The 13,999-nt window shown below is 48.0% G+C and overlaps 2 protein-coding genes across 2 annotated transcripts; one reads left to right on the top strand and one right to left on the bottom strand.

Moving 5' to 3' along the window:
• Positions 1–3,366: 3,366 nt before the first annotated feature.
• On the bottom strand, positions 3,367–3,567 carry PtA15_6A85 (uncharacterized protein; the record flags this gene model as incomplete). Its single annotated transcript, XM_053170608.1, has 1 exon — positions 3,367–3,567. The coding sequence occupies one exon, from the start codon at positions 3,565–3,567 to the stop codon at positions 3,367–3,369; it is 201 nt and encodes a 66-aa protein (XP_053021012.1).
• A 9,131-nt stretch (positions 3,568–12,698) lies between these two features.
• Positions 12,699–13,372, top strand: PtA15_6A84 (uncharacterized protein; the record flags this gene model as incomplete). The annotated part of the gene is made up of 2 exons (XM_053170597.1): positions 12,699–12,792; positions 12,891–13,372. 2 exons carry the CDS (start codon positions 12,699–12,701, stop codon positions 13,370–13,372), a joined length of 576 nt encoding a protein of 191 aa, XP_053021011.1.
• Between the last annotated feature and the right edge of the window lie 627 nt (positions 13,373–13,999).

Below are 13,999 nucleotides of genomic sequence, written 5' to 3'. Positions count from 1 at the left end.
GTTTTTCAATTGGGGATAGTCTTGAAGGTTTGTTGGTGCCGGTCCAAAGCAAGCAGGACATGTACGGGACGCCAGAATTGCTTCTCGTCGAGTTTCAAGACTTTGAATATAACACTATCCGTTTGATCCTCAAGTTCTCTGTAAAAATCAACTGCCGCGGAGAAAGGTTTTTGCAAGTCACGAGGCTGGAATCAGAAAATAAACTGGTGTGTCAGTCATCTAGTGAGTGAGTGGAACAGTAAGCACGCACATCATTTGAGTTTTTAACTGTCAAATGCTCCGATCAAGGTTCCAGATATTGCTGAAGTGCCGTTGTGAATGGCATTGCCCTGATGTTGCAGTTTTTCCATAAGCAATTGTGCAGGATAAGTACTGGCAACGAAAAAGCTGTGACCGGCCAAATTGGTGAACCTGGGAGATATCCCATCTGGAGTAGACGTATGGCATCCGGGGTGCATGAGCAGAACTTAACCTTGGCACGCCGTTGACCTTTGAATTGGACCAAGAGAGAGAGCAATTAGATTAAACAAGATTTTGAATTTTTAGAAAAAAAGAGTAACATACCATATACATCAACAAGATCAATTGCTCTTCTTGTTGCGGAGATACAGACGCAAGTTGAATGATTGCTGTAAGTGTTATCATTTGTCCAGTTGTTTGTTTTTGCTTTCTGACCCAGATATGTTGAGTGTAGGTCTTTAAGAAGTTCCTTCCAATTGAAATTCAAAGCTTCTTGGCGGAGGCGCTCAATGTTAGATTCTATTGCCATGTCAATATCGTCAGGTTCTTCAAAATTGTGAGGGATCCAGCCATCGTCTGACTGCTCGTCGGCATCTTCAGTGTCTTCTTGGTATTCATGGGCCCCGACTCCAAGGTCTCCGTTATTTTCCAGATCTTCCGCTAGTCAAGCATCAGCTGAGAGTGCCTGGTCCATGCGTGACATCGCCGATTGGAAGCCTTGGAGTTGTTGCAGGGCAGCTTGATTGCGGTCCGCATTAGCTTCTCGTCGCAGGCGGATCGATCGCAGAACATGAGCTTGTTTTGCTTTCACTTGTTTCTTGACCATGGTGCATTGATATCTTGATATCGGTGGTCGGAAGTTGAATTGAAATTTTATCAGATATCCAACAAAACGTAGAGAGCTGTTGAGGTAAAAGTCATAAAGCATAATCAATCAGCAATTGTTGGACGGTCGCTGCCAATTGGACATATAGATAAACACACCTGAATCTATAACCGTGGTTGTTCGAAATTGTATGGAAATCGTATGAACATTGGTCAAAATCATATAAACCGAGTGGATAAACTTAGGTTGTTCTCAAGCCGGATTTGGATGCAGAGGTAGTATTTGAGCGAAGAAAGGATAACTTGTGAGATTTGAAAGAAGGTTGGTAACTGATTTCATATGAAGATGGCACAATCTGCTTGCCTCCACCAATATATAAAAACATCAACACATATTATAAACTTTAAAACAACACTACCCATGTTCCCTAATGATCAGAATTTCTTCAGTATCACCGCCAGCGGCCGGCTCAAAATGTGAGGACAAGATTTTCTCTTTCCAACCGACCGTTGTTTCCAAAGCTCCAGGATATCTAATATCACCGGCAATACCACTGCCAGTGTCTGTTTCTGAGGATTTATCATTTAATGTGCAGTATCACCGCCAGCAGCCGACTCAAAATGTGAGGATAAGATTTTTCCTTTCAAACCGACCGTTGTTTCCAAAGCTCCAGGATATCTAATATCATCGGACTGACTGACTTGACTTACTCTTAATATCTTCAAAAGTTCTTCTTCCTATCACCGGTGCTTCTTGTTCCTATCACCGGTGCTTCTTGTTCCTATCACCGGTGCTTCTTGTTCCTATCACCGGTGCTTCTTGTTCCTATCACCGGTGCTTATTTTTACCAACCATTGTTTCCACAGCTCCAGGATACCAGGATATCTAATATCCCAGATGGGTTAGAGCACCGGTCAGACGCACTCGGATTACAATGGAGCATCATACCACGAATTGATATTGATGCAATCAACCTTGAATGATAAGATTCCTTTCACTGGTGTTTCTAATGATAAGATTCCTTTCACCGGTGTTTCTTTTCCATACCATACCAACTGCCTTTTCCACAGTTTCCAGGATATCTGATACCACCTGGATCAGGGGCACCGCACCCGGGTTACAATCGAGCATCATGGTCACATCAAAACTCAAAGATAAGTGTAGCTGAAATGAAACTTTCATGATAGGATATGGTGTCCTATCACCGGTGCTTCTTGATCCTATCACCGGTGCTCATTTTCCATAAATACCAACCGTTGTTTCTGCTTCTTGATCCTATCACCGGTGCTCATTTTCCATAAATACCAACTGTTGTTTCTGCTTCTTGATCCTATCACCGGTGCTCATTTTCCATAAATACCAACTGTTGTTTCTGCTTCTTGATCCTATCACCGGTGCTCACTTTCCATAAATACCAACCGTTGCTTCAACAGCTCCCACTTCATAGGCGCTCAGGTTACAGGGCTGCAACACCTTTGAACATCATGCAGGAGCTTCGGCGACGGGCTATGGCTGGCAGCCCTGCACCTGCACGTCCAATCACCTTATCACAAATGATTGGGGAAGGTAGAGCGGGACGTGCGTGCTGCGTGGGTGCGCTGCACAAACCCCTGTGATGGCAGGGTTTCACGCGTTAATGATAGTGTCGCTTCAAGACATATACAGTGACAGAAGTCACCTAGACGACCCCGGGAGTCATGCCTTCTAAAGGCTGACCCCCCAAGGTCGTCGTGTGTGGGTTGGGGGAGGGGCAAGTGTATGGCGCAAGGCCTAGAAGTAGATCTGTTGCCTGGGGGAGACGCTGTAGTGCCACCCGGAGGGTAGGCTGCGTCTCACTTCCACAAAGGCGCCGAAATCTAGTGCGCACTATAGCGCTCCCAGAGAAGAAGCGCACACCGGAGTGTGCCAGGGTCGGTGCAAAACCCTCATCTCACGAATTAACGGTTGTGAGCCCTGCACCGTTGCTTCAGTCTCCTTTCCCTAGTGTCAGGGATCTCCCACCCTGTTATGTCAGGTTAGTTGCAATGAACGTATTGTATCCAGTCGTTGCGTTGGGGATCGGTCTGGGGGCCTCATAGATCAATAGATCTCGTTAAGCGTACCCTCAGAGCCGGTACAAAGTGTTCAGGGGTGGTAGAGCTACAGTCTGGTTCTCTTGACTTGGCTACAACTCTTAGGAGATACCCTCAGCCTTGGACGGGCAATAAACTGTGTTTCCCCTGGGGCTAAGGTCTTCAAACCACTCCGGTTGTGAGGGCCGCCAAGGTTCCGATTGCGGTTCGGCAAAACCTAGCTCTTGATCAGTGCAAGAGGGCGTTGGTCTTAACGCTCCCCTCGGTTAGCTCCCTGTGTGTCTTGGGGATGCCACCTGTCCTCCTCATCACGCCACTGGCGTAGTATAGACCTCTTGGAGTCGACCAGGGCCCCCGCTTAGCCCAGCAATAGGGGCGGTAGAAGTCTGCGGCTTCCGAGGGAGGGTGAATGGTCCCTTCCCCTTGCATGGCTAGTGTCTGAGGTCCGCGTGTAGTGTTATGGCCCAGGGGGGTGTCCTGTCAGGAGCTGCCCGGCAAGTTATGTAGACCCTTGCCTTATTGAGCTCTTGGGTTGTTGCCCCCCAACCCGGGTGGTTTTGAGTTTTTAGGTAGATTCATCCCTATTCGGGGGTTGTAAACTAATGGAGTAGTTTAGGGCCAATTGGCACTGGGTAGTAGTAGTAGGTCTTTTTATTTCTAGGGGGATGAACAAGTGGAAACACAATCTCGACCCCCTTAACAGGACGCTGGTTCATATGTGGGTTTTTCCCGGTGGGGCCAGCGCGGTACAAATAGATAGAGAAGGTGTGGCGTGAGAATTGCCTTACTCAGCTTTGGAAGGGTGAAACATCCTCTCGTCCAGGTCGAGGGGAAGGGTCATCACCACCCGCCTCCTACGGTCGAGACCCGCTTGATTGCCTCGGGACAGAGCATCTGCCCTGTTGTCCTCCGAGGTCACTTGTCTTGCGGCTAGGTCGATCTGTGAGTTGAGTAGCAGATCCTGAATGAGTTTCCATTCCTCGTTCACGTGGAAGTCCCTTGACTTCCTGCTTTTGATCGCGCCTTCTGTGGTTGTGTTGTCGCTCCACACGATTATGGTCTTGCCCTGTTTGATACCCAGCTCTTTCAACATCAGGATGCCAACGCGGATCGCTATGGTTTCTAGCCAGGCAATCCCTCTCCTGGGTTTCGCGCCACCGTCCCAGCCGTTTTTTAGTTTTAATTGGGCCCATGACCAACCAATGGTAACCCCGATGCCATAACTGGTCAATGCATCACCCATCCACCCAATTTCGGTTGGATCCGGGCTTGCAATCAGGCGGGTTTGTTTGAATGATAGCAAGGTCCGTTGCCAGTACTCAAGGTCGTTCCATACGTCCAACGGGATAGGAAGGGCCGTCCTTCTATGCACCCAGCCGCACATCCATCGGTACAAACCGCAGAGGTATGAGCGCAGTTGAGGTAGCATGTAAGAGACATGGTTTAGCCGTTGTGGTATGCTTTACGGTATCCCATATGCCAAAATCAAAATTTTCTGCTTTTCTTTCTTATTTCTATTAGTTTCACTCTTAATCTCCCTTTTCCTCTTAGAAATTACTTAATACTCCTCAAGATTCAGCTTCTTGGGACAAATTTACCCCTAGTCTTGCTTTACAGAACACTCATAATGGTACTCATTCAGAAGTTACATACTCTTACACACTCACAACACCCCTTACAACCTCAAACAGTTACACAATCCACATTTACAACACTTAGTTACACACACGGTTACATAGATAGCTACATACATACTTACACACAGCTGCATCATCACTTACACACATACAGTGTACACATGCAGGTACACATGCAGGTACACATGCAGGCACACATGCAGGTGCTAGCTGCATGTAATAGCTGCATGCAATAGCTGCATGCGCTAGTGGATTTTCGTTGCATAACAACAGCAGGTGACCTGGTTACAGCATGACTACACTAACATCCAGTCCTGACCAATCACACCTCCTGATTCAGCCTGCAGGTCATAACCCATAATCACCTGTACAGTCCTGACCAATCACATTCACCCATTCAACATATGTACTAGCCAAAAACCCTCATGTACCTAGCTAAAATCTCTCATGTGGAGCTCCTCTGGAGCTAAAATCCCTCACCATTGTCTATAAAAGGAGGCTCTCCTCCCCTGTTGTAACTTTCCCCCCAGCAGACTACTAGCAGACTACTAGCAGACTACCTGCACTCAGTTTCCCCTACAACAAAGTACACAACTGCTCACTCCACAATATATCAGTCACCCTATATTTTGGTTTTACATACATTACAAAACACTTACATACAAAATAACAACTCTACACAACACTCACATTACATAACACAAACCTCTGAGGGGTCCTCTTTGACCAACTATCACCTGGTTGAAGTCCAGACTCCTCACTCATAACACATTTTAGCAACTTCATTGCACCCACTTTATAACAACAGTTATCTTTTGATAACACTCCACTATCACTACATTAAACCTGCCAATCTGAGATTGGTGGGCTTGTTTTAGTGTCTAGTGAACCAGGAAAGGCAGAGGTTTCCTCATACATCCCTTTCCGCACTCAGCAAAAGGTTCTCAGGAACACTTTTGAGCTTTACACCGTCCGGCAAGGATCTTGGCTTGGTTGTAGGAAAAAACCTCTCCTACGATCAGGAAGGCTTCGACTTGTTTTCTCCGTTCTGCGAGTTTTTCTTCTGGTAGTCGCACAGTTTTTTCATTTGCGTTCCAAATAAACCCTATGTACTTCTGCTCCGTTTTGAAGGGTGATACCTTTGTTGGGTTGGTTTTGACGCCTAGCTTGGTTGATCTTTTGACGATCTTGTCCATGGTTACCGTGGAGGAAACTTCCTTGATAAACAGATTATTGTCGACCCAGCGGAAGATGTTGACCAGGTCCAACTCGGCTAGCATAATCTGTTTCCAGGTGTCGGCCGGTCTGCCAAAAGAGCCGCAGCCGGCCACGCCTCCAAAGGCAATCCTAGTATCAATGATAATTTGGTTGTTGAAGTCTTTGAGCATCAGGAAGGGCCACTGATCCGGCGCCGTGGGGATTTGCCTGTAGGCCTTTTCCCAGTCGAAGATTGCCAAAAGGGCTGACTCTGTGCGGTCTCAAAGGAAACGAGACACCGCTATGAAATCATCCCAGGTAGTTTGAAAGTCGGCTTTGTCGACAAACGAATTGACAGATGGGACTCATAGATTGTTATGTGGGAAAGAGAGGTTGTTGATTGCTCAAAGCGAACCGTCTCCATTTACCACTGCCCCTAGAGGGTTTGTCCTAAAGAAGCTGAAACGGTCCCATACCTGTTCCGAATGGAACGGTCCGAACATGCGACCCGCCTGAATTTCTTTGTTGATTGATTCCTCAATCTTTTCGCGCGCCATGAGCGCGGACTGGTGGTTTGGAGGAGCAAAGTACGGGATTTTGTTGCCCAGGTTGTGGGTCGGGATCCCTTGGTCAAAACCGTGTTTGAAACCCTTGATAACGTCTTGGAACTCTGGAAGCAGGCCCGCAGTGGTGAGTGCTGCCTCCCAGGCGTCTATATCCATATTGCATTCGGCTTTTACCGGCCACTTTGGAGTAGTGTCTCCCTCTTGGGAGCTCTCACTCGTGATCTCAATAGGTTTGGACTCGTTGCCAAATAGGGAAGGCTCTCTATAGAGTAGCGAAAAGTATTTCCAAACTTGGTTTCAGTTCACCGGGTTTTTGAATTACTTTAATGTATGATGGGAGAAAAAAACACAAATTGAATGGGTCTGACAAAAAGGACGATCCCTCTGTCGGGTGTTGGTACTAATATGGGTTTGGGTTTCAGAGGGTTGAGATTTTAGTGTTGAGCTCAATTACTCAGAGCGCCCTGTAACATATGCCGTGACAAGGCCAGACTATGTCGTCAGGGAAAGGGGGTGGGGGAGTGTTGAGCGGAAATGAAGGGGAAACAGGGGAAGGACGGCAAAGGAGGGGGAATAACATAGAGGGAGAGGGAGAAAAGATAGGGAAACAAGGCCTACGGTCCGTTCAGTCCGCTGCCGGATTGTTTAGGGCCCTGTCCGTTAGATCACAGCTCAGCAAAGGCTGGGTTGAAGTTCTTTCCCAGGTACCCGGAGCTCTTAGGCCTGCTTTCTTTTGGCTTGGCCGGGAGATTGTTTGTGCCAGGGCCCGGGTTGGGGTTGACCAAAGCTGTGGCCCCGGCTTGTGGTGCGGATCTTGGAGCGGTTGGTGGGTTTCCTCCGCGCTTGTTGGGATTTAAACCAGTGTGGGGGTTGCACCCAAACCTTGGTCCGCCGATAGCGTAAGGGTTGCTGTCTCGGAAGGATAGCTTGTCTAGCCGTCTAGATTCGCCGTAGGCGGTGTCGTAGACCTCCTGTCTGAAGACAGAGATGTTGGAAAACGATGATACCCCGTTTTTGACTACGTGGTGTGCAAACGCATTTGCCCAAATCCAAATGTCGTAGCGTAGCGCAACCATGAACCCGTCTTTGCGTAGGATTTTATCTGCATTCATCTTGTGCAGGACAATCCACTGGCCTAGGGTTTCATAGTGGCATATGTCGCGCATTGTTATCTAAACAGGGGTGGTGTCTGATCAGTTTGCCGGGGCAGACTTCCTAAGAACATAGGAGATTTGATGAAGCTTACGAGGAATTCTGAGTAATTGAGGCTCCAGTCACTGTAGGACATGAGCCACTCGCTTGGGTATGGGTAGCCCGTGTAGCGCATTCCTCTCTCTGTCAAATTGTCATTGTTTTTGGGGCGTTTCTTGGCGTGGTACTGGAGTGCCGCGTCTTGCCAAGCCTTATTGAAGATGGTTAAGGGAAGTGGTCCCTTCAACTCAAGTAAGTTTTGTTCAAAATATAGGGTAAAGCCCACGTCTTTGTGGGAATTAGTGTGACCCCAGTTGAAGTTCACACTTCCGACGGTCGTGTTCTCTTTCTCGCCGGTCAGGGCTAGGGACGGGTCCAACGTGAGGGCACGTTTGAACGGTTGCTCTGAGGTCAATAGGGCGGTCGCTGCTGGTACCAGGGTGATTGGGATTGTAGCTGGCTCCCTGGGAAGGGGGATAAAAAGGGATGGTTAAGAGGTTAATAACCCGTGCTACAACTTCTAGGTTTGAGGAGTATCCTACCCTAGAATCATTGCCTTGTAGCAATTGAAGTACATATCCGACTTCACTTGGTCACCGTCCCTCCTGGCTTTGAGAGCTGCCTCGATCATGATTGCAACGAGTTTGTCTTTCCCTTTTTTGGCTGCGTCAGTGGACTGGGATTGCCGCTCCGCCGTTTCTGGGACGTCATCTACATCAATCACTGTTTACATGGGATCAGCAACCCTATTGCTTGTTTTTTTTTTTTTTTTTTTAAAAAAGGTAGGTTTGTTTCTTTGGCTCACATGTTTAGCCCCTATCAATGCTGATAGTTGGCTGGTTTTGGGGTCGTTCGCTTCTTTCCCTGCCGTTTCTGGCGTCTTAGGGTTGTTCGCAGTGGTACCTCCTTTCGCCGTTGTCTTTGCAGACTTTGTCTTCTTTGTGCTAGTAGGTTTTGCCGTGGCGTTTGGTTGGGGGTTGGATGGTGGATCGTGTAAAAACCCCGGGGAAGGAAGAAAAGGTACCACCCGACTACACGATCGTAGCGGGCATCAACTCTCCCCCGGAGAGGTATACACCAGGCCATAACAGATCGGAAGTCATTTGTGGCGGGGGATTTGCCTTTGCAGAGGGATCTGCGGCTTGGGAGTGGGTCAAGCAAGCCGTTACGTCAGCGTCCTCGCTGGGGCTAACAGGGTTGGCTTCCTTCATGCTTGCCGAGAGATGGTCAAGATTCTGGGACATAGTGAGGTTATGAATAGATGGAAGTTAAGCTATTACTCGTAAAACAAGTATTTGAGTCTGAGGGGTAAGGATAGGGCCAGGGATATAGGGTTCTGATGAGGGTAAATGGTGTCGCAAGTGAGAATATAAAGAAAAGATTTTTCTATCGCTGCTCGCGATAGCTACTAGGAAGAATAAAGCCTTCTGGAGGCGACAAGGGGACCAGGGGCGGGGAAGAGTCCTGGGGGGGATTATCCCGGTGGCTCTGGTCGGAGTATAAATACCCTTCCTTATCGCTCCTTATCGGAGTAGCTTCCCCATTCGGCCAGGGCCTGTGGCTCGAGTCGGCCGACCTCGTCCGGATACGGAGATACTGGTCGCCCGGTCTGGCTATCTGTCAGGACTAGACTCGGAAGGGCCGCTTACAGCAGGCCCTTTAGGATCGGGCTGAAACCACAACCGGGGATGGGCGCTCCGGCGACCGTAACGGGTCTCAGGAGGGCTCCTATTAGCCCCCCTGTGTCGGAGTTCCAGCAGGCTATTTATGGGTGCGCCGTCGTTTCAGATCTGCTGCACCGCCTGTCCAGGCCTGGCAGGGTTAGACGGTTACTTGGACAATACCAAACTCCCGCTGCGCTCCCGTACAGATGACATTCCTCCACGGGCCAGTCGGCTCCACGCTCCTCCACCGGCCAGTCGACTGCACATTCCTCCACCGGCCAGTCAGCTGAACATTCCTCCAGAGATTATTTGTTCCGGCCGGCACCAACCCGCCAGCCGGCTGCACGTTCCTCCACGGGCCATTCGGCTCCACGCTCCTCCACCGGCCAGTCGACTGCACATTCCTCCCTTCTGCGACGGGCTATGATGGAGAGCGCTGCGCGGCGCGCGACCCGGGGCGCCCGCGCTTGCGGCACCAGCTCCACACCTGCTCGCCGGTTTGGTGCCGCCTCTAGAGCGAATGTGCTATTCTCGGCTTCGATTCCACCAACTGATTTACGATTAACTCAAGCAACTTCGTTGGCCGCAGTCCAATCTCCCTTGCCCACGGTCGGAAATACCTTGCTTCTTGGTTCCGTTCCCGAGCTATCATGTAGGTTCTGTCTTCTAAGCAAGCTGGGTCTGGGTCATTTATTCAAGACTGACAAAACAATTTTTTTTGTAGTTCCAAAATCCCCACCGGCCAGAATGATTCCACCTAGTTTCGGGGCCCAGATGGCGAACACAGTGAACTCGGCGAACAATGCCTTGGAACCATCACACCTCGCTCAGCACCATGTTCCTTCAACTGCTGGCACCAACCAAAAACGAGTCGCTTCCAACCACCAGCTCTCGGGTTCTTGTCCCCCCAAGCGTGCAAATACTCAGCCTAGCACTACTAATCAGCCGTCGACTCATTACTCGCCTGCGGAAACTCGGACAAACAATACTCCTCCTCCTCACAAACAATCAGACAACGGAGACTCTGACAGCCCCCGATTTGAAAATCAGCCTTCCAATTCTGCCCGCAAAGAGACGTCAAACCGGGCCAAGAACAGCAGAAAACGTTTAGACGCAAGCATTGTCGAGTTGATGAAGCATTTGGAGAACGATCAGCTGCGCCAGAAGGTCAACACCCATGCGCAATACAAACGTCTAACGGCTGAAGACCGTCGTGTATTTACCAAAGCCTACAACAGATATCAACACGAAGTGCTCCTGATGGCTGCGGAGAGACTTCTTTGATTGAATCCAGTCATGAAGCATTTAGGAAATTGGGGTCGTTTCAGAGGGCCGACTATGTACAACAACTTCTGCGAATACAATGTGGATGCTCGTAAATCCTTTTATGACCGTAAGCACTTTGACTCCCTCTGATTGTTGGTTATCTGGTTACTCATCTTATGGTTACATTACAGCTGATCTAACTCCAGACGAACGAAAGAAGGCATGCGGCCGCCTATGGAAAAAGCTCTCTCTGACTGAACAACAAAGATACAAAGATATCAACTTCTTGGCATTGTTACCCAATCCGTTTGGACGCGGTGAGTGTGAAGGACCTGATGGGGGGACTTTGGAAGCATCTCAACAAAAAAACAAAGGTAATTGCTTGTCCGGGAGGCTGAGACTGAGCTCTGGAGCCGAAGGGCCATCATGGATGTAAGTCAGAGTTCCTTAACTCTCATCGGAACAAAACTGACATCATTGCCTTAGTTGAAAAACCTGGGGGCCGCACATGAGGTAGAGGGGTTTTTGATTGTGTACAAGCCAAAGGATACAGGAGGCGAAATCATTAGTGCGGGAGCTTTATGGGCAAGCAGTTTGTCGACATGTTTTTGAGGGAGAAGAAGACCAACATTGAAGCCAACTTCCTCTCCTTTGCGGGCGATCAGGAGGTTATCAGGAGAGCTACTGGCCAGCTGGCTCCAGTCACCAAACCCCGGAAAAATCAAAAACGCAAAGTAGGAGCCCCCAAAACTCCATGGAACCATGGTAAGTATATATCCACAACTCTCCGGTGTCCGATGCTGCTGACTTGATTACTTCTGATCTCACCATGTCTCTTGCAGGCTCTAAAGAGGTCAACTACGAGGCGGCTAGGGAGAAGTTGAACCTTGCAATATGTAAGTTTTCCCTCACTGTAAAGCAGTTAGTTCGCTTGGTTCTTGCTTGCTTATTTGGACTACTTATGTAGCCAAAGTCACTCATGGCTTGCAGAAGCAGTGGCCAGGCAAATCCACGTCCGCGACCTTGGAGAAACTGGGTGTTACTTTGCGTATCAAGGACAACAACCATGGAATTGTTACGACCCACTTTTGTGGCAAACCTGGGGCCATGAGAGACAAGCAGCTCCAACACAGATGATGACAACAACGAGTAGGAATGATCCTATAGCTTTGTACTTGTAGTTTATCTTGCTCCCCTGTCTCAATTTCCCTTTTTTTTTCTCTACTTTATTGTAGTTGTATTGTATTTGCTCTCCCCTCCCCTGTCTCTTTTCCCTGATTACCTTCCTCAATGCTCACTCAATTCGCTCAGAGGTTGTATTTACCTTGATTAAAATACATTTTCACTTGAAAATATACACACATTTTTCAAACAACAACTGGGAGGACTTTAGAATTGATAACACTTGGGCTGCCGGTGGTATAAATGTTATGCTTGGTTTTATTGGCCTGAGTGTGTTAAGCAAGTGTTGTCTGGCCCGAGTGTGTTAAGCAAGGCTTATCCGCCCAACTGTTTATAATATGCTTGGTTGTTTATTTTACAGGGCTTACCTTGTTATGTAACATGTTAAGTTCTACAAGGTAACAAGTGTGAGAGGTTGATCAATCGGGGGCGCAGTGAGTGTTATGTATGTACATGGATGGAGTGCGGTGTTATGTGTAAGGGTCATGATGTGGGTGGTTATGTGGATGTTTGTGGTGTGGGTGAAGGCTGGTGATGTGTAGTAGAGGGTAGGGGGAGGAATGGGGGACTTGGCGCGAATTCAGGGGCCAAATAGCTGGAAATTGAGGTGCGGCTGGAACTGCTGGACATTTGTTAAATTTGGCTGTAAGTAGCCCCTATACATACCATAAGGAGCCCCGGCCATACTATGTATACTATAGTACGGAGTAGTGGCCACAGGTGCTCTGGTGAAAATCATCCACATTCCAAGCCTCCACCAACAAAAACAAGCACGATCAACAAAAATCAAATCACGCCTAATTGGATTCACCAAGTCTTGAATCGGTCCAGCCCAGCAGCACATTGTTGTACGTACCATGTCCGACCTTCCAGAAAACTTGGTCAACGGTTTGGTCGACTCCTTCAGCACGTTCCAAACTTCAAATGACGAACAGATCAAGCACCACAAGGGTATGCACAGATCCCCATAAGGTTCCCACCTACATATCAAGCAAAAGGATTTCACAAAGATACAGAAGAAAGAAAGCTGATTGATTTCCATACTCCAGCTTTGGCTAGACAGGCGGTGGGAGATCTTAACAACAAGTTTGTCGGCATTTATAATTTTCCCCTCCGCCAAGCCAACACGCCTCTCAACATGTTTAATTGGCTCCAAGTAAGGACGAAGCTCCGGGAGAAGCTGGTCTCAGTTCTTTTTCCCAGCTTCAGACAACAAGTGATTGCCTTTGCACAAGCCGTGTTAGACCTATCCGACTCTCCAAACAAACCAATTTTGCAACTGAAACTAGTTGTAGAAGTTGCGTCGCTACTGCGTAGCACCATGGAGCAATTGACATCCTCCCTAATTTTAATTAGCCCTCCAGGCTTAAATCCGCCACACATAAGCCATGACAAGAACTTGAAGAAATTGAAAGCTTTCATATCTCAAGAGCTGGTAGGAAGGGCATACGTGGCGACCAATGGTGCCTGTACCTTGTTTCAAACATCTCGCGCTGTCATTGAACAATCGGGAGACTCACTTGACGATTGAGCTCAAAGGAGAACACAAGTGCTGACAGACACAGATTCTTGCTTGGAATCAATTGATCAAGTAACCAAATTCGTCAACAAATCTGAATTAGATATTATCTGCGGTCAATGGCAATCAAATCTAGACTCAATGAATGACTCACTTGATATTTTTCTTGACTGTGTCTCAGCATCATCACCTCCAGATGCTCCTTCTGAAACCCGCTCTGCAAACCAGAACGCGGATGATACTATGTCTGAAGCTTCTCAAATAAGCAACCAAGATGTACGTGAGAATCAAACATTGATAACATTGATAATTACAATAGTCAAACTTGGAAGATTGGTTTTCACGAAGCTATCCAGAGTGATGTCAAATAAACGCATGTTCACCATGGTGACCAACATGTCTTTGAGGGAACTCACTAAACTTGGCCTGTTTGCTTCCTGGATTTCTCTAAATATCTGTGACCTTGTGGACGTTCTTTGTGAAGATGACTTGCCGGAAGAATCTTGGGCTATGGCTGTCAAGGAAATAACTGCGCAACTTCCAAACATTCCGTACGTCATATTACCCCTCATACGGGAAGTTTTTGTTCGTTTGCGCGACAACCCTGATCAGCCTTCACCTATTATATATGTCAAGCCT

This window comes from Puccinia triticina, chromosome 6A (genome assembly GCF_026914185.1).
Source record: "Puccinia triticina chromosome 6A, complete sequence".
NCBI lineage: Eukaryota > Fungi > Basidiomycota > Pucciniomycetes > Pucciniales > Pucciniaceae > Puccinia > Puccinia triticina.
This window is presented reverse-complemented; position numbering and strand designations above follow the sequence as displayed.